The 27,190-nt window shown below is 38.8% G+C and overlaps 1 protein-coding gene across 1 annotated transcript in view; it reads right to left on the reverse strand.

Annotated features, from left to right (window-relative positions):
• Positions 1 to 20,371: 20,371 nt before the first annotated feature.
• The window catches only part of ATAD2 (ATPase family AAA domain containing 2), a 76,493-nt gene continuing 69,674 nt past the window's right edge, over positions 20,372 to 27,190 (reverse strand). The window contains exons 26-28 of the mRNA XM_003256177.3: positions 26,705 to 26,838; positions 23,753 to 23,881; positions 20,372 to 21,693 (exon numbers count right to left, since the gene is read on the reverse strand). Coding sequence (XP_003256225.2) covers positions 21,652 to 21,693; positions 23,753 to 23,881; positions 26,705 to 26,838 — 305 coding nt within the window. The 3' untranslated portion in view covers positions 20,372 to 21,651. The remainder of the gene's footprint in view (positions 21,694 to 23,752; positions 23,882 to 26,704; positions 26,839 to 27,190) is intronic.

The following is a 27,190-nucleotide window of genomic DNA, read 5'->3' on the forward strand; positions in this document are numbered from 1 at the left end:
GATCTATATCTTCATAATAAAAAATTTTCACTCAAGTCTAGATTCTTTAGAATTTGTGATAGCATTTATAAAAGTTAAAAGGAAAATTAAATGAATAAAGGCCACTTTGATACCTTTAAAAAATACCTAGTTAAAAATCATGAAATATGTAATATAGGAATATTGTACATTAAATGAGAGGTTAAAATACGAAGTCTTGTTTAGATTCAAGGGGTAAGAAAAACTTCTCTAAGACAGTGACTTCTATGCTGATAAATGAAGGATAAAGCATAGAGGTTAGATAGGTACAGAAGAAGGAAAGAGCATTCTAGACAAAAGGAACAGCATATGAAAGAGCCCAGAGGTAAGAAAAAGAACTTTAAAAAGGACAAGTGTAGGCCGGGCGCGGTGGCTCACGCCTGTAATCCCAGCACTTTGGGAGGCCAAGGTGGGTGGATCACCTGAGGTCAGAAGTTCGAGACCAGCCTGGCTAACATGGTGAAACTCCATTTCTATTAAAAATACAAAAAAATTAGCCGGGCGTGGTGGCAGGCACCTGTAATCCCAGCTACTCTGGAGGCTGAGGCAGAAGAATCGCTTGAACCTGGGAGGCGGAGGTTGCAGTGAGCTGAGATTGTGCCATTGCACTCCAGCTTGGGCAACAAGAGCAAAACTCCATCTCCAAAAATAAAAGGGAGAGAGAAGCTTTGTTTCTGGTTTCAGCATTTAGATGGATGGTAGTGGAATTTATTGTTACAAGGAACTTTGGAGGAGCAGCAGGTTTCAGGGGAAGATCAAGATACATGGGCTTGTAGTTTAGAAAAATGATATGACCTAGAGATAGAAATTTGGGAGCAGTTGATATACAGATGGTATTTAAAGCCTTGAGAGTAGAAAACACCACCTGGGAAAACAGTGTCGACTGGTAAGAGAACAGAACCCCACACCAACTCTGCAGAACAACATGAAGCTAAAGGTAGAGGAGGATGCCATCAAAAAGGCAAAAAGGCCGGGCGCGGTGGCTCACACCTGTAATCTCAGCACTTTGAGAGGCTGAGGCGGGTGGATTATTTGAGGCCAGGAGTTCAAGACCAGCCTGGCCAACACAGTGAAACCCCATCTCTACTAAAAATACAAAAATTAGCCAGGTGTGGTGGCAGGCGCCTGTAATCCCAGCTATTCGAGAGGCTGAGGCAGGAGAATTGCTTGAATCCGGGAGGCGGAAGTTGCAGTGAGCCAAGATTGTGCCACTGCATTCCAGCCTGGGTCACAGAGGGAGACTTACTTCAATTTAAAAGAAAAAAAGAAGGCAAAATGTTTAAGAACAAAAGAACAGCCATAGAATCTGGAGGAAAAACCACATGAGTGTAGAGCAGGCATAAGAAAGCAGGCAGAAGAAAAAATTTGTTTCAAGAAAGCTATATGCTCTATTTCATGGAATGATGCTAAGTGGCAGAATATAAAAAAAAAGTGCACATTGATTCGGTCACATGGCTGTCACTGATCCCCTTAGACTAGTTTGAAGAAGTGTTTTTGCAACTTGCTATGCCCTATTCCAATCATGCTCTTCTCCCTGACCAAAAATTTTAAAAAGCAAAAACCGTTCTCCTACATTTTGCTTTGAAATCTATAGCACTCCTACTCCAAGGTGAGAAATTCTCCTTCATATAAAATGAATTCAAAACCTCTTTCATTTCCTTCCTCACCTTATTCTCACATGATAACCTCCCCATCTTCTGAGGAAGATCCACTTCAAGGGGAGGAACTTAGAATACTTGTTTTTTCTTTCCATCATTACTTCCAGGCAATCATAACTCCACCAGTTTTCTGTTGAGTGAAACGTTGGTTCTAGCATTTGCCTCTAGCATTAATTCAATTATTTAACAAGTATTTATTGTGTACTTTTATCACTAGAAATACAAAGACACAGTATTTATTCTCAAGAAGCTTATAGATTCCTAGAATAAGCAGAGATAGTGGTATGATATAGATATAAACAAGTATTTTACTGAGAGGAATTACTTATGGACCATAAATATGTATAAAATCACGATGACTGGGCCAATGGAAATAAAGGCCACAGTGGGATGCCATTTTACACCCATTTAATAGACAAATGTTACAAAGTTTGACACTGTCAAGTTTTGGAGGAGGAAATATGCATTCACAAAGTCTCTTGTACACTACAAGTGGAGCGGAAGTTCTGTGGCCATTTTGAAAAGTTTGACATCACCTCCTAAAGGTGGACATTCACATGCCTTATGACTCTAGGTACACAGCAGTGTTGGATACTTTCTGTTTGTCCCTCCAGGTCTGCTTTCCACCCTTCTTCATCCTGCTCTCCACTAAGATGTCTGACTTGTATGGACTGCATCGACAGGATCCCATACACCACTGCTTCTGGTTGGGTTAGCTACTGGGAAGCAACGACAGGAAAAGAGGGAGAGTGAGGTTAGGGCATTTATTCCAATTCCCTCTGTGGGGTTGCTGTGGGGTGGCCATATCCCTCATCTGATGGTTACTGTTTCCCTCAAGGTAGCAGAGTCTACATGACTCTTTCTCTTTCCAGGTTTCAGTAACTGTTCCCCGCCCTTGTTCCTTTGGGCTTAGGGGTAATAACTAGCACCATGCACCCACACATTTGTAAATAAATGTTCTTCACAGGTACTATTGCATGCTAAGACACTGATTGATACAGTATTTGACACCAGACCTAGGTTAAAACAAAACAAAAAACAAAGAAACTTCTCAAAATAGGATTCTGGGACTGGGTTAGTCATATATTCAAATGCTTGTGCACTGTTGTGAATGTAAAATGATATAGCTGCTATGAAAAACAGTATGGCAGTTCTTCAAAAAATTAAAAATAGCATTATTATTTGATCCATCAATTTCACTTCTAGGTATATACTCAAAAGAATTGAAAGCAGGGCCAGACACAGTGGATCACACCTGTTAGTCCAGCACTTTGGGAGGTTCAGGAGGGCGGATTGCTTGAGCCCAGGAGTTCCAGACCAGCCTGGGCAACATGGCAAAACACCGTCTCTACAAAAAATACAAAAATTAGCCAAGTGTGGTAGCATGCACTTGTGGTCTCACCTACTCTGGAGGCTGAGGTGGGAGGATCACCTCAGCCCAGGGAGGTCAAGGCTGTAAAGAGCCATAGTCATACCACTGTACTCCAGCCTGGGTGATGGAGTGAGACCTTGTCTCAAAAAATAATAATAATAAATAAAATAAAATAAATCGAAAGGGGGATTTTTTATTTTTTTGTTTTTCAGATGGCGTCTTGCTCTGTCACCCAGGCTGGAGTGCAGTGGCATGATTTCGGCTCACCACAACCTTCGCCTCCTGCGTTCAGGCAATTCTCCCTGCCTCAGCCTCCTGAGTAGCTGAGATTACAGGTGTGCCACCATGCCTGGCTAATTTTTGTATTTTTTAGTAGAGACGAGGGTTCACTATGTCAGCCAGGCTAGTCTCAAACTTCTGAACTCAAATGATCTGTCCGCCTTGCCCTCCCAAAGTGCTGGGATTACAGGCATGAGCCACCATGCCTGGCGTTTTTTGTTTGTTTTGATGGAGTCTCACTCTGTCGCCCAGGATGGAGTGCAGTGGCGCGATCTCAGCTCACTGCAACCTCCGCCTCCTGGGTTCAAGTGATTCTCATGCCTCAGCCTCCCAAATAGCTAGGATTATAGGCATGTGCCACCATGCCTGGCTTTTTTTTTGTATTTTTAGTAGAGGCAGGGTTTTGCCATGTTGGCCAGGCTGCTCTTGAACTCCTGATCTTAAGTGACCTGTCTGCCTTGGCCTCCCAAAGTGCTGGGATTACAGGCATGAGCCACTATGCCTGGCCTGGAAGCAAGATCTTTTTTTTTTTTTTTTTTTTTTTTTTTTGAGGTGGAGTTTTGCTCTGTCACCCAGGCTGGAGTGCAGTGGCGCAATCTCAGCTCACTGCAACCTCCGCCTCCTTGGTTCAAGCGATTCTCCTCTCTCAGCCTCCCAAGTAGCTGAGACTACAGGCATGCACCACCACACCTGGCTAATTTTTTTGTATTTTATTTTTAGCAGAGACAGGGTTTCACTATGTTGCTATGTTGGCCAGGCTGGTCTTGAACTCCTGACCTCAGGTGATCCGACCGCCTCGACCTCCCAAAGTGCTGGAATTACAGGCATGAGCCACTGCGCCCAGCCCTTCCAGGGTTTTATAGTTTTGGATTTTACATTTAAGTCAGAAAGACAATTTTCTTATGTTAAACTTCCATCTTACAACCTTACTAAACTCAACTATTAGTACTAGAAGTTTCCTTTTTTTTTTGCAGATTCCATTTTCTACACAGATGATCATGCTATATATGAATTAAGACAATTTTGCTTTTTCCTTTCCAATCTGTATGTCTTTTATTTCTGTTTTTTAATTATGGCAAAATACACATAACATAAAATTGGCCACCTTAGCCATTTTGAAGTGTTCAGTTCAGGAATGTTAAGTATGTCCATGTAGTTGTGCAACCAATCTCCAGAACTTTGGCATCCTGCAAAACTGAAACTCTGTATCATTCAACAACTCCCCAGCAACCAGCCCCTGGCAACCACCATTCTACTTTCTGTCTCCATGACTTTGACTACTCTAGATACCTCCTATAGGTGAAATCATATAGGATTTGTCTTTTTGTGATTGGTGCATTTAACTTAGCAAAATGGTTCATCCATACTGTAGCATATGTCAGAATTTCCTTATTTTTAATGCTGAATAATATTCCTTTGTATGTATATACCACATTTTGCTTATTCATTCATCCATGGATGGACACCTGGGTTGCTTCCACGTTTTAGCTATTGTGAATAATGCTGCTATGAACATGGGTGTACAAATACCTCTTCAAGATCCTGCTTTCGGCCGGGCGTAGTGGCTAGTGGAAGACAACCTAGACAATACCATTCTGGACACTGGAACGGGCAAAGATTTCATAACGAAAACTTCAAAAGCAATTGCAACAAAAGGATTATATAGGATTTGTCATATAGGATTTGTCTTTTTGTGACTGGCTCATTTAACTTAGCAAAATGGCCCCAAAGTTTATCCATATTGTAGCGTATGTCAGGATTTCCTTCTTTTTAATATTCACATATATATATGTACACACACACGCCACATTTTGCTTATCCATTCATCTATGGATAAACACTTGGGTTGCTTCTGCATTTTAGCTATTGTGACTAACGCTATGAACATAGATATACAAACATCTCTTCAAAGTCCTGATTTCAATTCTTTTCAATATATACCTAGAAGTGGAATTGCTGGATCATATGAGGAACCGCCATACTGTTTTTCAGTGACTGTACCATTTTACAATCCCACCAACAGTGCACAAGATTTCCAACTTATCCATACCCGCACCAACACTTGTAATTTTCTTTCTTTTTTTTTTTTTTTTTTTTTAGGTGGAGTTTCTCGCTTTCACCCAGGCTGGAGTGAAGTATGAAGTAGTGCAATCTCAGCCCACTGTAACCTCCACCCCCCGGGTTCAAGCGATTCTCCTGCCTCAGCCTCCTGAGTAGCTGAGATTATAGGCGCCCACCACCATGCCTGGCTAATTTTTGTATTTTTAGTAGAGACGGGGTTTCGCCACATTGGCCAGACTGGTCTCGAAGTCCTGACCTCAGGTGATCCACCCACCTTGGCCTCCTAAAGTGCTAGGATTACAGGCGTGAGCCACCGCGCCTGGCCAATTTTCTGGTTTTAATGTCAGTCTTCCTCCCGGGTGTGAGATAGTATCTCACAGTTTTGATTTGCATTTCTCTAATGATTAGTGATATTGTACATCTTTTCATGTGCTTGACCATTTGTATATCTTCTTTGAAGAAATGTCTATTCAAGTCCTTTGCCCAATTTTGAATTGAGTTTGTTGTTGTTAAGTTTTAGGAGTTTTCTTTATGTTCTGGATATTAATTCTGGGTATATGATTTGCAAATATTTTCCCCCATTCAGTGGGTTGTCTTTCTTCTCTGTTGATAGTGTCTTTTGATGCACAAAATTTAAAAAAATTTCCTGAAGTCCAATTTGTCTATTTTTTTTTATTATCTGTGCCTTTGGTGTCATATCCAAGAAGTCATTGCCAATTCCAATGTCATGGAAATTTTGCCATATATTTTCTTCTAAGAGTTTCATAGTTTTAGGTCTTACATTTAGGTCATTAATCCATTTAAGTTAATTTTTGTATATGGTGCTAGGTAAGGGTCTAACTTCATTCTTTTGCATGTGGATATCCAGTTTTACCAGCACCATTTGTTGAAAAGATTGTCCTTTCTCCATTGAATGGTCTTGGCACCCTTACCAAAAATCTCTTGACCATATAAGTGAGGGTGATTTCTGGGCTCTCTATTTGATCCCATTTGTCCTTATGTCTGTCTGTCTTTATGCTAGTACGACACTGTTTTGATTACTGTGGCTTTGTAGTAAGTTTTGAAATCAGGAAGTATGAATCCTCCTGCTTTGTTCTTCTTCTTTTTTTTTTTTTTTTTTGAGATGGAGTCTCACTCTGTCACCCAGGCTGGAGTGCAGTGGCACGATTTCAGCTCACTGCAAGCTCTGCCTCCCGGGTTTATGCCATTCTCCTGCCTCAGCCTCCCGAGTAGCTGGGACTACAGGCGCCTGCCACCATGCCCGGCTAAGTTTTTGTATTTTTAGTAGAGACGGGGTTTCACCGTGTTAGCCAGGATGGTCTCGATCTCCTGACCTTGTGATCTGCCTGCCTTGGCCTCCCAAAGTTCTGGGATTACAGGCATGAGCCACTGCACCCGGCTCTTCTTTTTCAATATGGTTTTGGCTATTCAAGGTGTTGTGAGATTCCATATGAAATTTAGAATGGGTTTTCCTATTTTTGCAAAAAAAAAAAAAAAAATCCCAAAAAGTCATTGGGGTTTTAATGGGGATTGCATTGAATTTGTAGATCACTTTGGGTTATGTTGACCTCATCGACAATGTTAAGTTTTCTAACCCATGAACATGGGATGTGTTTGAATTTATATATGTCTTCAGTAATTTCTTTCAGCAATGGTTTGTAGTTTTCATTGTACAAGTCTTTCACCTCCTTGGTTCAGTTAATTATCAAATATTTTATTCTTTTTGTTGCTATTGTAAATGGAATTGTTCTTGCAATTTCCTTTTCAGATTGTTCATTGTGTTTAGAAATGCAGTTGATTTTGTGTGTTGACTTGGTAACCTGCTACTTTGCTGAATTCACTTACTAGCTCTTAACAGTTTTTTCTTTGGTATTTGTGTGTGTGCGTGTAATCTTTGTTTTTTTTCTACTTATAAGGTCTGTCTGTAAACAGATAGTTTTACTTCTTCCTTTCCAACATAAATGCTTTCTATTTTATTTTATTTTTCTTAAATGCTCTGGCTAGAACCTCCAGTACTACATTGAATGGAAGTTGCGAAAGTGGGCTTCCTTGTCTTCTTTCTGATCTTGGAGGAAAAGCTTTGTCTTTCACAATTGGGTATGATGTTTGCTGTGGGTTTTCATATATAGCTTTATGTTGAGGTAGTTTCCTGCTATTCCTAGTTTGTTGAGTGTTTTTATAATAAAAGGGTGCTAAATGTTGTCAGATGCCTTTTTTCTGAATCAACTGAGATGATCATGTGTTTTTTCCCCTTCATTCTGCTAATTTAGTGTATTTCACTGATCGATTTTTGTATATTGAATCATCCTTGCATTCCAGGAATACACCTTACTTAGTCATGATGTACAATCCTTTTTTTTTTTAATTGATATGGAGTCTTACTCTGTCACCCAGGCTGGAGTGCAGTGGCATGATCTTGGCTTACTGCAACCTCTGCCTCCTGAGTTCAAGCGATTCTCCTGCCTCAGCCTCCCAAGTAGCTGGGATTACAGGTGTGAGCCACCATGCCCGGCTAATTTTTTGTATTTTTAGTGGAGATGGGGTTTCACCATGTTGACTGGGCTGGTCTTGAACTCCTGACCACAAGTGATCCACCCACCTTGGCCTCCCAAAGTGCTAGGATTACAGGAGTGAGCCACATGCCTGGCCTACAATCCTTTTAATATGCTGCTGAATTCAGTTTGCTAGTATTTTATGGAGGATTTTTACATCAGTGTTTGTAAAGGATACTAAAGAAAACTACAAATATTTATCTGTAATTTTCTTGTACTGTCTTTGGATTTGGTATCAGGACAATTCTGGCTACAGAATGAGTTAGAAAGTGTTCCTTCTTAAAAAAATTTTTTTTAAGAAAAGTTTGAGGATTGGTATAGTTCTTTAAATGTTTGCTAGAATTCACTGGTGAAGCCATCAGGTCCAGGGTTTTTCTTTATCAGGAAATTTTTGATTACAAATTCAATCTCTTTGTTACTGATCTATTCAGATTTTCTATTTCTCTATGTTTTAGTGTTGGTAGGTTTTGTGTTTCTATAAATGTGTCCGTTTCATCTAGAGTTTCCAACTTGTTGGCATGTAATTGCTCACAGTACTATTATAATCCTTTATATTTCTGTAACATCAGTAATAATGTCCCCATTTTCATTTCTGACTTCATTTCATTTATTTATGTATTTATTTACTTATTTTTGAGATGGAGTTTCACTCTGTCTCCTGGGCTGGATTGCAGTGGTCCAATCTCATCTCAATGTAACCTCCACCTCCCAGGTTCAAGCAATTCTCTTGCCTCAGTCTCCTGAGTAGCTGGGATTACAGGTGCCCAACACACCTGGCTAATTTCTGTATTTTTAGTAGAGACAGGTTTCACCATGTTGGCTAGGCTGGTCTCGAACTCCTGACCTCAAGTGATCCACCTGCCTTGGTCTCCCAAAGTGGTATTACAGGCGTGAGCTACCGTGCCCGACCTAATTTCTGACTTTAGTAATGTGTCTTCTCTCATCTTTTCCTAGTCCTTCCAGCTAAAAGTTTGTTGATTGCGTTGTTTCAAAGAACCAATGTTTAGTTTCATAAATTTTCTCTATTGTTTTTCTATTCCTTATGTTGTTTTTCTCTGCTCTAATCTTTAATATTTTCTTTCTGTTAGCTTTTGGTTGTTCGCTGTTTTTCTTCTAGTTCCTTAAGTTGTAAAGCTAGGTTATTGATTTGAGATCTTTCTTGTTTTTCAGTGGAAATGTTTATAGTCATAAAGTACCCCTTCGCACTGCTTCCCTGTGTCACATAAGCTTTGGTATGTTGTTTGCGTCTTCACTTGTCTCTATTTTCTAATTCCTCTTATGATGTTTTCTTTGATCCATTGGTTAAGAGTGTGTTGTTTAATTTCCAGAAGTTGTGAATTTTCCAGTTTTATTTCTAACTTCATCCTAATGTGAATGGAGAAGATACTTGGTATCTTTTTACATGTATTGAGACTTAAATTGTGAAATATGGTGTATCCTGGAAGATGTCCCATGTTGCACTTGGGAAGAATGTGTATGCTGTTGTTGGGTAGAGCATTTTGTATATGACTCTTATATTAGTTGGTTTCTATTTTTTTACTTATCTTCTGTGTGGTTGTTCTATCCGTTATTGAGAGTGGGGTATTGAAGTCTCCAAATGTCATTGTAGAATCATCTGTTTCTTTCTTCAATTCTGTCAGTTTTTGCTTGATATATTCTGATGGACTGTCATTATGTGTGTGTAATGGTTATAATGTTTCTATCTTCCTGCTGTATCGAACCTTTATTAATAAAAGTCATTTTTTTGTCTCCTGTAAACTTTTCTTTTTCCTTAAAGAGTCTTTTGAATAATTTACATATTTAAGATCTTCCTATTCACCTGCTTTCCATCAGCATAGGTAGCCAAAATTTAGGTATAGCTTTCATTAAAGAGAAAAATTAAGTGAGAGACTGACAGACAAAAGGAAAGGACAGACAAAAGCCAGGATGGAGGTGAACAGATGGATGTAAGGAGAAACATTTATTGAATGCATTCTGTGACTTTATTTCTCGTAAACTTTTTAAAACTAAAATCTATTTTGTCTTATAGTCACCCTGCTTTTCTTTTGGTTACCATTTGCATGAAATATTTTTTGCTACCCTTTAACTTTCTGTTTTTTTTTGAGATGGAGTCTCACTGTCGCCTAGGCTGGAGTGCAGTGGGGCGATCTCCGCTCACTGCAAGCTCCGCCTCCCAGGTTCATGCCGTTCTCCTGCCTCAGCCTCCCGAGAAGCTGGGACCACAGGTGCCCACCACCACGCCCGGCTAATTTTTTGTATTATTAGTAGAGGTGGGGTTCCACCATGTTAGCCAAGATGGTCTCAATCTCCTGACCTCGTGATCCACCTGCCTTGGCCTCCCAAAGTGCTGGGATTACAAGCGTGAGCCACTGCGCCCGGCCTAATTTTGTATTTTTAATAGAGATGGGGTTTCTCCATGTTGGTCAGGCTGGTCTCAAACTCCTGGCCTTAGGTGATTCACCTGCCTCAGCCTCCCAAAGTGCTGGGATTACAGGCATGAGCCACTATGCCCGGCCCAGTACTAATAATTGTTTTTAAATATATATTAGTCTCTCAAATAATGTAGAAAACAAAAAGTGCAGTTACAAGCTATTACTGCAATAATACTACTAGCTTTTATAATCACCCATGTATTTACCATTATTCAGTTCTTTATTTCTTCATACAAGTTCAAATTACTGTCTAGTATTTTTTGACATTTCACTCTGCAAGAGTCCCTTGACTGTTCTTGCAAGGCAAGTCTAGTGGTAACACACTCCCTCAACTTCTGTTTATCTTAAAATGTCTTAATTTCTCCCTCAACTTCTGTTTATCTTCAAATGTCTTAATTTCTCCCTCATTTTTGAAGGACAGCTTTTGCCAGATATAAGATCTTTGGTTGACAGTTTTTTATTTGATTTTTGTTTTTTAGCATTTTAGCTAACTGCCTTTGGTATTCCAATGTTTCTGATGAGAAATTTGTTGATAATCCCACTGAGTATCCTTTGTATGTGATGAGTTGCCTCTCTCTTGCTGCTTTCAAGATTCTTTTGCCTTTCAAAAGTTTGATTATGTGTCTTGGTGTGGATCTCCTTCAGTTAATCTTACTTGGAGAATGAATTTCTTGGATGTTTATATTCATGTCTTTCATCAAATTTGGGAAGTTTTCAGCCATTATTTCTTCAAATATTTTCTCTGCTGCTTTCTTTCTTCCCCTTGTGGAACTCCCACAATGTGTATGTTAGTCTACTTTATTGTGTTCCACAGGTTCTTTATGCTCTGTTCATTTTTTTTCAATTTTTTTTCTGTTCCTCAGACTCAGCACTCCCCAGTATCCTATCTTCAAGTTTGCTGATTCTTCTTCTGCAGATTTCTGTTCAACTATGCCTTTAAATCTCTTTACTAAATTTGTCATTTTAGTTATTATACTTTTCAGCTCCAGAATTTCTGATTTAGTTTGTGTCTTTTTATTATTGATAGTAAAAGCAATAAAATAAATAAATAGCACAGTTTTCTTTGCTTCTCCACATTTTCCTTTAGTTCTTTGAACTCTTTAAGACAGGTTTTTATCTTCATACTACATGCCTGTTAGTATAAGACAGTTTTTAAAAGAGTCTTCGCCTAGTTTATCTGCCATCAGGTCTTTTTCAGAAAGTTTTTGTTGATTATTATTTTTTACTTTAAATGGGCCATATTTTCCTGTTTCTTCGTAAGCCTTGTGATTTTTTTGTTGTTGTTGGAAACTGAGCATTTAAATATATTACTGTAGTAACTCTGGAAATCAGATTCTTCCCCTTCCCCCAGGGCTTGCTGTTTTTGTTACTGTTTTTGCTTTTTTAAAAAAATTTTTGTCTCTGAGCCAAGAATCAGCCCAAGCTGTAAACTTAAGGTCTTCTCAGCTTTTCTGAGCCTCTCTTTGGGCGTGCAGTCACTTTCTAATTTTCCCTGTATATGCAGTTGTTGAGGCTTTTCTCTTCACTTTTTTTAAAGACAGGGTCTCTGTTACCCAGGTTTTAGTGCAGTGGCACAATCATGTCTTATTGCAGTCTCAAACTCCTGGGCTCAAGTGACCCTCCCACTTTGGTCTCTCAAGGATCTGGGATTACAGGAATGAGCCACCACATCTGACAATATATGCAGTTGTTTTTGAATGGCCTAGTCTTAATGTCTGGCTCCCAAAAGGGAAAAAGGGTGCCAGCCTTTTAAATACCCCAAGAGCCACAGGAAAAAAAGACTTGCAACATTGGAGGGAAGTGCAACAATGGTCATCCACCTTCATCTGTACCTTTGTAATCAGGAGGAGCAATCAGAGCACAGATCCCTGATATTTGGAGGACAGGGTCCTTTCTGCCCACTCTGGCTCCAATAAATTGTGTGTAAGCTGCTGCCGGAATATGTGCACAGCTGCCTGTCACAGGGCTGATTATGGGTAACTACTACTGTGCTAAAAGCTGAAATTGACTGAATTAACCACAATTTAGTGTCCAAGCCTTTCCCTGGAATTTGCAAGCCTTGAACAGACCCTAGAATTCCAAAACAGTAACATCAGACTGATTTTGCCAGTACAATTGTCTTCTAGGTGGGGAGACAGATTCCTGGTGTTTCCCACTCCACCATCTTCCCAGAACTTTACAGTATATGTGTTAACCAGCAGTATTTTATGCCACCTCCCTCACACTCCAAAATGCAATAGAAAAGTAAGGGTAGGGATAACTTGTGTCCCCTCTCACCATTGCATTTAATAACCCACTGGAATTTTTGCTTCCCATTCCTGAGACCTTGAGATCAGAGACTTTAGAGTCTTATCTTAGTGCTCAAGGAAGAAGCTCTCACCAGAGAACATGATCATGGTTCCAGTTGATCGGCCTCTTTTAGGTCCCCATGCCACTGAACCAACTGGCAAAGACAGCAGTTACTGTACTGACCAGGGTAATTGATTCTGATTATACTAGGGGGAAATACGGAAGCTAGGAAAAGTGTTTGCAACCCAGGGAATTCATTTGGGATGCTTTTAAGTACTCCCTTTCAATAGTCTTGGTCACTGAAACACTGCAATAGACCACAAAGAATTCATATCTTGCAGGAATGAAAATACGGGTTACCCCATTAGGTGAAGAAGCCTGTCCAACTGAGGTACTGATGGAAGGGAAGGGCAATAGGTAAATGGGTGGTGAAAGGCAGTTCTGATTGCCAACATAAACCTAACGAGTAGATACGGAGGTAAATACTATAGCAGCTGGTTTTTAAATGATCTTTCTTCTCTCTTCCTTCGACCTCCACTACCTTGTATGAGTAACACTGGTTGTGGTATCATTTTAGGTTTCAGGTGGGAATTAGTAAAATGACATAATCGCACAATGATTCAGTATCTAATGGACTTTTTATATCCCTGATGTTAAAGACAAACTTTTCACATGGACAAAGAATAAAAGTGGATACAGGGGTGCAAAAGGGGTAGACTGTGCCAATTATTTTATTTGTCCTCCATCCTTCTTCATTCTACTCCCTGCTCCAGAAAGCTGACCATATAGATTACAGCAGTGGGCTCTGCAAGTGTGGTTTTGACCGTGTTTAACTAACTGGAAACCCTAGCAAGAGCCTAAAGAGAGTGAAGTCAGAGCACTTTTTCTTCTGGTTCCCTTTATGAGGTAATGTTGCCTAGGGCTGAATAGATGCTGTGACTGCAAATCACTGCTTTTCTCAAGGTGGCAGACTACATGCAGCCACTCCTCATCCATTACAGCCTAGGAAAGGTAACTAGGGCCAAGTTACTACTTGACATTCCCCTACACCAATAATCTTTCCTTGAGTTATTCTATCTTCAGTATGGTGTTTCCTAATACCCAAGTGGATCTCTTGCACAACACATACAACAGACAGAAGGTGCAAGAATGTCCTTAAAACAGTTGACAATAATCAAAACCTGGAAAAACTCCAAATGCCCCCACAGTAAAGTGGATTGATAAATAAACTGTGATTTACTCACAAAATGGATTCTATAGCAGTCGAATGATGTACAATATGCAATCCTATAAAAAATTTTAGCAGTAACATTACGTGAAAAAAGGAAGCTCCAGAAGATATCACACATGTAGTAGCGTAATACCCTTTCTCTAAGGTAAAAATCTGGTATTTTAAAACATGATTTGTAGGAACACACGGATGCAATAAAATTACATACAATAGAAAGCAAGGAATGATGATTGAGGATTATAATTATAGTGGGTGGTAATGGGTTAATGTGTCCAATAGGTGATTTGGTTAGTTCCTTTTGAGAAACAGGTTTTTATGGGGCATTTATTATTTTAAAAAATAAACTTTCTAAAGGGGGGGCATGCATGAATCGATGACAAGTGTGTCATAGTGCATGCTGATTAATTCTGTATACTTGACATTAAATTTAAAAGTGGAAGGGACTTATACAGGAAGCTATGAGAAATTAAAAGGTCCCAGTTTAGCCTGGGGAATTAGGGAGATCTTTCTGGACCATCTCTGATGCCTAAAGTAGTCAAGTGAAAGGAGAGTTGAGAGTGGGTGAGAAAAATTATTTCTGGCAGAGGATATAGCCTGAACAGAAGCCCTGAAGAGAGAAAAGTCATTTTTAAATTATTTTTTAAAATTATACTTCTGGGATACATGTGCAAGAAAAGGCATTGTTTATAAAATGGCAGTTTTGTGTTGGTATAAGGTTGTATTAGTTTTCTGTAAACATTGTAACAAGTTACCACAATCTTGGTGGTTTAAAAAATTCTTTCACAGTTCTGGAGGCAGAAATCTGAAATCAGCATCATTAGGCCAAAATCGAGGGATTGACAGGGCTGCACTACTCTGGAGGATCTAAGGAAGAATGTTGTGTGCTTCTTCAGCTTCTGGTGGTTGGCTGCTGACATTACCTTGGCTTGTGGCTGCAGGACACCAATCTCCGACTCTGTGGTTTCACAGCCTTCTCCCTTCTGCATAAAATCTCCCTCTGCTCTCCTTTTATAAGGATACATGTGATTGATTTGGGGCCCACAGAGATAATCCAGGATAATCTCCCATTTCAAGATCTCAAAATCTAAAAGAAACCCTTCCTCCTTTTTTGTTTTGCCATATAATGTAACATTCACAGTTTTCAGGGATTAGGACAAAGATATCTTTGGGAGTGGGGGAGGGGGTAATTTCTCAGCTTACCACAAAGGTTTTGTGCGACATATGAACTGTAAAAACACTCTTCTGAGCTGGGTGCGGTGGCTTATGCTTGTAATCCCAGCACTTTAAGAGGCTGAGGTGGGTGGATCACCTGAGGTCAGGAGTTTGAGACCAGCCTGGCCAACATGGTTAAACCCTATCTCTACTAAAAATACAAAAACTAGCCAGGTGTGGTGGCACACACCTGTAATCCCAGCTACCTGAGAAGCTGAGGCAGGAAAATAGCTTGAACAGGGAGGCGAAGGTTGCAGTGAGCCAAGATTGCGTCACTGCACTTCAAAAAAACAAAAAAACTATTCTCTTCAGCCTCGACAGCATCCCTACATTACCTGAAAAATCCAGATATTTCCAATTGTAATCAACTAATAGCTGAAATGGGCAACTTTGCTTTTAATGTCATTGCCGAGGACCTTCTACATATATAGAGAAAATACGGAGAGTGTAAATGGTTTCAATTTTGAAGTCCAATTGATCATTTTTTTGTGTTTTTTATGGATTGTGATTTTAGCGTATCTAAGAACTTTTTGCCTAACTTAAGATCATGATGTGTCACTTCAAATATGAAGCTATAGAAAAAAGAAAGATCAGCTGGGCGCAGTGGCTCATGCCTGTAATCCCAGCACTTTGGGAGGCCGAGGTGGGCGCATCACCTGAGGTCAGGAGTTCGAGACCAGCCTGACCAACATGGAGAAATCCTGTCTCTACTAAAAATACAAAAAAATTAGCTGGGTGTGGTGGCACATGCCTGTAATCCCAGCTACTTGGGAGGCTGAGGCAAGAGAATCACTTGAACCTGGGAGACAGAGGTTGCAGCAAGCTGAGATCGCACCATTGCACTCCAGCCTGGGCAATAAGAGCGAAACTCTGTCTCAAAAAAAAAAAAAAAAAAAAGAGATAAAAGAAAGTAAGATCATGATGATTTTCTCTTATCCTCTCTTCTAAAAGTTTTATAGTTTTAGCTCTTATAGACAGGTCTCTGATCAATTTTGAGTTAATGTTTTATGTGGTGTGAGGTAAGGATCTAATTTCATCTTTTTTTTTGCATGTGAATATCCAATTAATCCAGCACCATTTGTTAAAAAATAACTATTTTTTCCCAACTGCCTTGGCAACTCTCTTGAAAATAAGTGAATACATAAAGACTCTCATAACTCAATAAGGAAACAATTAAAAAATGGTCAAAATATTCAAAAGGCCATTTCACCAAAGACGATATATGAATGGCTAATAAGTACATGAAAAATGTTTTCAACATCATTAATCACTAGAGCAATGCAGTTAACAACCACAAAGAGTACCACTTTGTACCCGCCTGCATGGCTATTAAAAGCAGACAAGGCCAGGCCTGGTGGCTCATGCCTTGTAACCCCAGCACTTTGGGAGGCTGAGGCAGGAGGATCACTTAAGGCAAGGAGGCAAGGAGTTTGAGACCAGCCTCACCAACATGGCGAAACCCTGTCTCTAGTAAAAATATAAAAGTTAGCTGGGCATGGTGGTGAGTGCCTGTGGTTCCAGCTACTCAGGAGGCTGAGGCAGGAGAAACGCTTGAACCCGGGAGGCGGACGTTGCAGTGAGCTGAGATTGCACCACTGCACTCCAGCCTGGGTGTTAGAGCAAGACTCTGTCTCACACACACACACACACAAAAAGGCAAACAACAAAAACAGTACAGATGATAACAAGGGTGGTAAGAATGTGGACAAGGTGGAACCCTCATATAGTGCCAGTGGAAATGTAAAATGGAGCAGCCTCTTTGGAGAGCAGTTTAAGATAATCATAAGTTTACCATATAATTCTGCAATTCTAGTCCCAGGTATCTGTCCAAGAGAAATGAAAACATAAGTCACACAAAGACTTGCATGTAAATGTTCACAGCAGTACTATTCATACTAGCCAAAATGTGAAGCAATCCAAATGTCCATCAACTGTGGATGAATAGGCAAAAGGGGCATATCCATACAATGAAATACTATCCCACAATACAACATAACAAATTACTGATACATGCTACAACACTGATGAATTTCAAAAACATTACGTTAAGTGAAAGAATCTAGATGTAAAAGACTATATATTATTTCATTTACATGAACTGTCCAGAAAATGCAAATCTATAGAGACAGAAAGTAGGTTAGGGAATGCCTGGGGTTGGGGGTAGGAGGCCTGACTGCAAATGGGCACGAGGAAGAGATTGGAAATCTCTCTTTTGGGGAGATGGAAATGTTCTAAAACTGATTCATGCTGATAGTTGCACAACTCTGTAAATTTACTAACAATCATTAAATTGTACTGTTAAGATCAGTGAATTTTATGATATATAAATTATACCTCAATAAAGATGTTAACAATAAATAAAAAAATACATATAAGAATTGGAGACAATATTTTTTATGCTTAAGGGTCTGTAAAGGCCTTGCTCAGGATCTGCTACTTATAGTAAAGTTGAAAAAAATACATATTTATTTTATATGCTTTTACTGGTTAAGAATTACATTCCACTATCAGTAACAGAGATCCACTCAAGAATACTGAACAGCAATTCCCTAAAATTATCATGCACACACACATACACAGAGATGCTTAACTGTATATATGTATATATATATATATATGTGTGTGTGTGTCTGTGTGTGTAGGAAACTCAGAAGGCAGAAAGTACTCTCATCCTTGCCCTTCCAGAGAGCTTTCCTAGAAACTGTGTGCAATTCTCTATCTCACTGGCTAGAATTTAGTCACGTGGCCATATTTGGCTGCAATGGATGAAACATAATTTACCAAATGGGACTTTGTTACAAATAACGGAAGAATGGATATTAGGAGGCAAGTTGGCAATCTTTCCCTCAATGTCAGGGAGCAATCTCTTAATTACATTACTTTGAACAATAAAATATTCTGTGTATAAGGTGGGGAGTAGTAGGGAGAAGACACGAGTCTAAAATAAGCTCAATTAACTCTACAATATGTACATTTAGGGATCACTGATAGAACTGGCCTAAAAATAAATGGCAGAGTATAACTCCTCACTCCTTAAGAGTGGGCTGTTCATTGTGTGACTTCTTTTCATAGTACAGTTCAAAAGAGAGAAGTATAGTTCAGAAAAGATTAATTTTTTGGTGGAGAAACCTGAGAAATACTACTTAACTTGGTGATCAAAGTCAACCAATAGTCAAAAATCACATCACTAGTAGGCAACCTTGATATGACCACTTTGCCTCTGTGATCTTCCTTCCCCAAACCCATAATTCTGGTCTGGTCATGAGAAAAACATTAGACTATTCCAAAATAGGTATCTTCCAAAATATTTGCCTGGTATCCTAAATATTGTTAATGTCATAAAAAACATCCACATCCATTGGGTTGTCTTTTTCTTGTTGAGTTTTAGGAGTTATATACATTATTTGTTGAAGCACAAAGTTTCAAAATTTTGATGAAGTCCAATTTATCTAATTGCCAAACTCAAGGTCATGAAAATGTGCTTGTTTTCTTCTAAGAATTTTACTTTTAGCTATTCAACTTAGGTCTTTAATCCATTTTGTTGTGTTTTTTTTTTTTTTAAATCAACTTTTAAGTTCTGGGGTAAATGTGCAAGATGTGCAGCTTTGTTAGACACAGATAAACGTGTGCCATGGTGGTTTGCTGCACACATCAACCCATTACCTAGGTATTAAGCCCAGCACGCATTAGCCATTCTCAGATAGGGATCTAACTTCATTCTTTTGCATGTGAATATCCAGTTGTCTCAGCACCATCTGTTGAAGAAATGGTTCTTTCCTATTGAATAGATGTGGGCACTCTTGGTGAAAATCAAGTGACCATAGATATATTGGTTTATTTCTGGACTTTCTATTCCATTGACCTATATGTCTAACCTTACGCCTGTATTATACTGCTTTAATATATGTAGCTTTGTAGTAAGTTTCAAAGTCAGGAAGTGAGTTCTCTCCTTTTTCAAGATTTTTTGGGCTATTCAGGGTACCTTGCAATACGTCATGATTTTTAGGATTTACTTTCCTATTTTTCAAAAAAAGGCCATTGGGATTTTGATGGAAATTGCATTGAATCTGTAGTCGCTTTGGGGATTACTGCCATCTTACCAGTACTGTCTTCCAAACCATGAATACAGGCTGTCTTTCTGTTTATTTAGGTCTTACTTAATTTCTTTCGGCAACAGTTTGTAGTTATCAGTATGTAAGTTCTTATACATCCTTGGTTAAATTTATTCCTAGGTGTTTACCGTTTTAGATGTTATTATAAGTAAAATTGCTTTCATAATTTTCCTTTTGGACTGTTCATTGCTAGTATATAGAAATACAACTGATTTTAGTATGTTTTCTATCTTGTAACTCTGCTGATTTTTTTTTTTTTTTTTAAAGACAGAGTCTCACTCTGCCACCCAGGCTGAAGTACAGTAGTGCAATCTTGGCTCACTGCAGCTTTGACCTCCTGGGCTCAAGCTTTGACCTCCTGCCTCAGCCTCCCAGGGAATAGCTGGGACTACAAGTATGTGCCACCATGCCCAGCTAATGATTGTATTTTTTTTGTAGAGACAGGGTTTCACCATGTTGCCCAGGCTGGCCCTGAACTCCTGAGCTCAAGTTGAAGGCCACCCACGTCGGCCTCACAAAGTTCTGGGATTACAGGCATGCACCACCACATCCAGCCTGCTGAGTTCTTTTACTACCTCTAACAGATTTTTTGTGGATTCTTTAGGATTTCCTACGTAATACAAAAATTAGCCGGGCGTGGTAGTATGTGCCTGTGGGCCCAACTACTCAAGAGGCTGAGGCGGGAGAATCGCTTGAACCTGGGAGGAAGAGGTTGTGGTGAGCCGAGATCATGCCATTGCACTCCAGCCTAGGCGACAGAGCAAGATTCTGTCTCAAAAAAGGATTTCCTACATATAAAATCATGTCATTTGTACATAAAGAGAATTTCACTTTTTCCTTTCTGAGTTCCTTTTGTTTTTCTTGCCTTAACTGCACTTTTGAGCAACAAATGAGAGATAACATTCAACACTGCAATTTCAGCATGGTTTTCAAACTCTGCATAGGAATGTAGACATAACACTTCTAAAATCTGTAGAAGACATTTCAGGAAGCACTTTAGTCGTTGTACCTAAAATACATGTACCATATAAACATTCCAGTGTCAACAGCACTTTAAATTTGCACAGTAATATATGAAAGAACAGACTTTACACTTCTTTTGCACTGAATTATCTTTGCTATGTTTTAAAATACTTAAGAAATAGAAACAAATTTGACAGTTTTCACCTTTAAAATTTATTACATAAGCTACACACACAAAATGAAATCCTAGTTATAAAAGATGCATCTAGAATAATTTATAATAAACCAACAAAAATGAGAATGTGTATCTCCAGGAATACAGACATATTTAAATGTTCTCAGTGACTGGCATTGCTTTATGCATTACATAAGACAGTATCTACTAATTAAGATATTGAATTTACTGGGTTTTAGAAGGCTTTAAAAACAATATCCAGATAAATCAACAACAAAAATTCAGCTCAACTTTGAACTGCATTAAAATCCAGAATCTCTCATTTTAGATGACCATTCCTTATTCCTCTCAAAAGGTTTCCAACAGAAGCTATTTCACAAACTAATTATTAGAATGTCTTCTCCCCACTCTCCCCAAAAGCAAGTATGCATAGAAATGCATGCTTTTAACCTTAAGAAATGTATTTTTGGTATCATTAATATAAAATTATAATATTTATATTTATAAAATTGTATATAAAAAGTATCAATAGAATATAACCTAAACACAATTTTAGAAAGATATCAACAGCTTGCAAATATAAAAACTTTGTGCTATTAAAAGGTGTTTAACAAGGTAGTTATTAACACATTTGTTGTGTATATAATTACAAAAGTAAACCAAGAAATATTTAAAATCTTTATTAACCCAAATTAGAATTATAAGAATGTTTGTCTCAAAAACAGTAACTGTGACACTCAAGTACAGAATTGTGGTGCAGCCAGAAGTTGTTTAAGAGCCCTCCCGCAAATCATGACTTGCACTCTGGCTTTTAAGTGAAGACAAGGGAATCTCAAGGCAGATGGGAGGAGGGCATTTAAAGAAAACAAAGATGACAAAAAAGATGGGAAGGACACAATGGTTAGGTAAGTTTCTTGTCTGATACAATAAACTATTTTTAGGAAGGATAAAATTAAAAGTGCTTAATACAAACAAAGTTTAACGCTGCTAATTATTCTTAAGTGCCGTAAAACATTAGTTACCAAAATAACTTTATTAAGAGTTGGCCAAACTTCAACTATTATTACTATTACTACAGGGTCTTGTTCTAGCAAAGTTCCAATATTTATCAGTTATCTTACACATGACATTTATCTTAATATGTACATAAATATCAGGAAAGTTTAAATACTTTTATTTTACTATTTTAATCTTTTCCTTAAAGATGCAGGGTTTCATACTACATCAATTAGGCGGACATGACAAAAATGACTTGAATAGGAACTGAATATAAAGAATACTCGATACCATGACATCATCATCTGGAACAACTGAAGTTTTCTACCTCTTCCTCCATTTTCTAGATAAAGGGGAGGAAGAGCAAATAGTAAGTTTCAATATGGAATAAGCTAAAGAAACATTTCATTACTGTTTTTTTTCAGTAAACAACCTTAAGAATATTAATATTCGTGTATATATTTGATAGTGAAAATAAACATTCAGTTCAATATTTAAGACTGCCACATAAACTGATTTTACCTGTAGGACTTCATTATTTAAATAACTTTGAAATGAGTCTGGGGTGCATTCATCTTATGTTAAATTCAAATAGTATTATCAAGGTACTGATGTAGTTAAAGAGTTTAGTATTTTACACTTTGTAGGTATCAACATTATATATATACTACATAGTATACTTTAGTAGGTATACTAAATACTATATATATACTAATCGGTATCATTTTTATATTTTGTAGTTACCAATAATATGCATATGTAAGTAATATCTTTTTTTAAAATTTAGCACTCTCTAGTGAAATGATCTGTTATTAAAAATAATAACAAGGCCAGGCATGGTGGCTCCTGCCTGTTAATGCCAGCACTTTGGGAGGCTGAGGCGGGAGGACTGCTTCAAGCTAGGAATTTGGGACCATCCTAGGCAACACAGCAAAACCTCCATCTCTACAAAAAATTTAAAAATTAGCCCAGCATGGTGGTGCTTGCCTATAATCTCAGTTACTTGAGAAGCTGAGGCAGGATTGCCTGAGCTCAGGAGTTCCAGGTTATAGTGAGCTATGTTCTTGCCACTGCACTCCAGCCTGGGTGACAGAGAAAGATCCTGTCTCAAAAATAAATATTAATGCTCTAATTAACACTCTTAATACCTACTATAAAGGAAGATTAAGTACATAAGTCTTTTTTTTTTTTTCATACAGAGTCTTACTCTGTCAGCCAGGCTGGAGTGCAGTAGCTTGATCTCGGCTCACTGCAACCTCTGCCTCCCGGGTTCAAGTGATTCTCATGCCTCAGCCACCCGAGTAGCTAGGACTATGGGTGCACACCACCACATCTGGCTAGTTTTTGTTGTTTTAGTAGACACGGGGTTTCACCATGTTGGCCAGGCTAGTCTTGAACTCCTGGGCTCAAACAATCCACCTGCCTTGGCTTCCCAAAGTGCTGAGATTACAGGCATGAGCCACTGTGCCTGGCTGACAAGTCTTAAAAGAAGCTATTATTCTTCATTAATACATACACACAAAAAGGGTATTCATAGTTTACGTTTCACTATTTTTTTTTTTTTTTTTTTTTTTTTTTTTTGAGAGGAGTCTCGCTCTGTCGCCCAGGCTGGAGTGCAGTGGCGCAATCTCGGCTCACTGCAAGCTCCGCCTCCCGGGTTCACGCCATTCTCCTGCCTCAGCCTCCAGAGTAGCTGGGACTACAGGCGCCCGCCACCACGCCCGGCTAATTTTTTGTATTTTTAGTAGAGACGGGGTTTCACCGTGGTCTCGATCTCCTGACCTTGTGATCCACCCGCCTCGGCCTCCCAAAGTGCTGGGATTACAGGCGTGAGCCACTGCGCCTGGCCTCCACTATTTATTAAAGACACAAACTATGGCTGGGTGCAGTAGCTCACGTTTGTAATTCCAGTATTTTGGGAGGCTGAGGTGGCTGGATGGCTTAAGCTCAGGAGCTCAAGATCGGCGTGGGCAACATAGTGAAACCTCATCTCTACAAAAAACACAAAAATTAGCTGGGCATGATGGCAGGTGCCTGTAGTCCCAGCTACTTGGGAGGCTGAGGCAGGAGGATCGCTTGAACCTGAGAGGTGGAGGGTGCAGTGAATGAGTTGAGATCGCACCACTGCACTCCAGCCTGGGCGACAGAGACCCTGTCTCTAATTAAATAAATAAACAAACAAACTAAGTTCTAGATTGAAAAAATACTAAACTCACTTGCATTTAGAAATAAGTCATCATATATTAAAAATGATCTTTATGGAATGGGACATCAACTTTGGAAATAGAAAGATGGTCTTTAAGTTCTTACACAGATTAAATAAAGCCTCAACAATCCTACATAAGTGATATATTAATGTGACCATAAGAGCATTTGTAAAAAGTTTCCACTCAAGAGTTTACCTGAATAAGTGATGTTTTATCATAGTCCTTGCGATGCCGATAAATACATTGGCTGATTACTGCATACAAATTTTCCAACTGAAATATGTTGTAGTTTCGACTTTTTTTAACAACAGTCTTCAAAAGATTCTAAAAGAAAATATGAGTGTCAGTGTGTGAGAGAGAAACTTCCTCAGACAAGATACTTAATTTAGAAGGTTTGGGGAATTATTACAAGCCTGACAGAGGGTAGACCAAGCCATCTGATGACACAGGGCAGCCTCTGGCAGTGGCTCTGACATTTAAATGTACTTAAGTCTAGCTATAATCCTGGCCTTGACCTTGAGTAACTCATATTCTAAAAACTACAGCTGAGGGGATTGCCAATTCTACGTCTAGCCATAAGCATCTACAAACAAATTAAAAACTAACCTCAATTTAGATTAACAGGAGAAAAGCAAAGTTTTTTTGCAGGAGATTTTATGATAGTATAAGTAGATTTTAACTAATTTTATTATGTGAAACTAAAAAAGATACTACATAAATGGTGAACTACCTCACCACTTCAGGGTTCTTATATAAAAAGGATTTTCCATCTGCTAAGTGTTTTTTTCTCATGACTAAAATGGTGGACTTACTGGATTTCTGTAATTCTTCAAGTCTGGCCCTTCCAGAATATGCTGCCATTACCTCATAATTAACAAAAACACACCATTATAGTTAAGTAAAAACCAACTAAAATGGCCATAGGTAATGGTCATAAAAACAATGTATGGGACCAGTAATTTAGATCAGCAAGTTAAAAACTGCAATTTAATACATTAGTCACCTCCAACTACATCCTTTATGCAAATTATTCTATAGCAAGTATATCCTCTCATAAAAGGCCATTATTTATTGCATGCCTAATGGATATATGGTACTATTACATAGTCTATTTTGATGGGTTATATTATCAGAAAAAGTAAAAATTGAAATAGTCTCAGTAATGAATTTAATTGACTCTGAATGACACACATGTATATTGAGCAGAACAAAGCTGTAAAATTTATAAAAATTAAGTAGAATAATAATTACTACTCTTAACCCCAAACAACATAACACGGTGAACTTACACACAAGTTCCTGTTTCAGCACTAGGAATACTTTTCACTGTCATGAGATTTACATGGGCTTTCAGTTCCACACATATTTTTTAATAGAGTTTTTCAGAAAGACCACAGTTTTTTGAGAGAAACTACTCCAGGAATACTGCTGCTTCCTTCTCTAAGAAGTGTAGACATCAAGTTCTTATTAGCTCTGCTACATTCAAGAAAAAGGCTTTCCTAAGTTCATTAGTACTAACAGGTTCACTTTGTACTTAAACAGGGCAGATTTCCCTCTAAAATGCCAAAACTCTTATCTGTATTACAAATAATGTATCTTTGATAAATGTATAATGTTTTCAGACTTGAAATGTGGCCAAAATAAAACAGGTAAATTGGAATTGGGATGCGAAATGTTTTTACTTTTGAAGGAAAAGGGCAAGAAATCAATCTTATTTCAAATATGTTAAGGCAACTGTAACACATCCAAGTTGTTGGTTGAGGAGATAAGACTGTTGTTTAGGTGTGTCAGGGTGTGGGGTTCCAGATGTAGGATCACCGTTACAGAGGTGATGGCTATTCCAAAAGTACAGAATAATAAAGCAAATGATCAGAAAAACCCTGAGGAGCTTACAAAAGTAGTTGAAGGCAAGGATGACTTAAGGACACAACAGTCAAGGAAGAAGAGTTATCTATTGTGTCAAGTGTTACAGATATGGCAAGAAGAATTCAACTTAACAAAGGCAAGTATTATTAGCTATTAGGATGTCATTTTATTACAGTGGTCAGGATGAAAATTGAATTTAGGGGAACAGGCAGGGGAATAGAATGAGCAACAGATAACCTGACAGCTATCAGAATCACTTAGCTATTTTCTCTCTGATTCCTACCACAGATCCTTGGATATAATTCTTAATTTTGGGCCAGGCATGGTGGCTCATGCCTATAATCCTAGCACTTTGGGAGGCTGAGGCGGGAGGATTACTTGAGCTCAGGAGTTCAAGACCAGACTGGGCAACATAGTGAGACTTTGTCTATTTTTTTAAGAATTAAAAATCTATTTTATATTAAAAAATAATAGTAATAATTCTTTTTTTTTTTTTCTTTTTGAGAGAGTTTTGCTCTTGTCACCCAGGCTGGAGGGCACGATCTCGGCTCACTGCAACCTCCGCCTCCAGGTTCAAATGATTCTCCTGCTTCAGCCTCCCTAGTAGCTGGGAATACAGGCACCCAGCACCACACCTAACTAATTTTTTGTTTTATCTATTACTATTTATTTTTTTTGGACAGAGTCTTGCTGTATCTCCCAGGCTGGAGTGCAGTGGCACAACCTCGGCTCACTGCAAGCTCCACCTCCCGGGTTCACGCTATTCTCCTGTCTCAGCCTCCTGAGTAGCTGGGACTACAGGCGCCAGCCACCACACTCAGCTAATTTTGTTTTTGTATTTTTACTAGAGATGGGGTTTCACCGTGTTAGCCAGGATGGTCTCAATCTCCTGACCTCATGATCCGCCCACCTTGGCCTCCCAAAGTGCTGGGATTACATGAATCATGGAAGGCATGAGCCACTGCGCCCAGCCTAATTTTTTATTTTTAGTAAAGACAGGGTTTCACGCTGTTGGCCAGGCTGGTCTCGAACTCCTGACTTCAGGTGATCCGCCCACCTCAGCCTCCCAAAGTGCTGGGGTTACAGGCGTGAGCCACTGTGCCTGACCTATTCTTAATTTGGAACAGGGGAAGGAGAAGAACAGTAAAGGGAAGCTTGGAGGAAAAAAAAGTTTTACTTTTTCATGTAAATCCCATGTAGCCAGAATGCTACTAGTCACAAGCCAGTGTTTGGGGATTACTAATCTGCAGAATAAAAGCATTATGATTTCAATTTACATACTTTTAATCGCTCATGATCCACAACAAGTGAGGGTATAGGCTGAGAAAGAATTGCCAAAGCCTTTTCAACACTGATGAGCTGCTGCTGTTGTACCTGGGAACGTCTAGCTCGAGTCATTCGCAGAACACACATTTCTAGAATGAAAAATCAAATGATTATTATTTGGTCCATAGATACTATGATGCCTAAAATAAATAATAATATTAGGCAGATTAAACAGGACATGTTTACTAAGGACATAAACAGCAATTCTGGCTTATTAACTCGTTCTAAGATTAAGATACTGCCACTCATACACTCAAAAATTAAGGACAGTTTGAGAAGTATGTTTCATACTGAGTATTTCAAGGGGATTCTCAACAGGTTAGAATGTCTTCTACTTGAGCACAAGACACACAACTGAAAAGCTAGAAGGGACCTCAATAATCTAGAACAGGGGTTGTAAAATACCATCCATGGTCAAAATCTGGCCTACCACTGTAAATT

Source organism: Nomascus leucogenys, chromosome 16, assembly GCF_006542625.1.
Source record: "Nomascus leucogenys isolate Asia chromosome 16, Asia_NLE_v1, whole genome shotgun sequence".
NCBI classification, from domain to species: Eukaryota; Metazoa; Chordata; class Mammalia; order Primates; family Hylobatidae; genus Nomascus; species Nomascus leucogenys.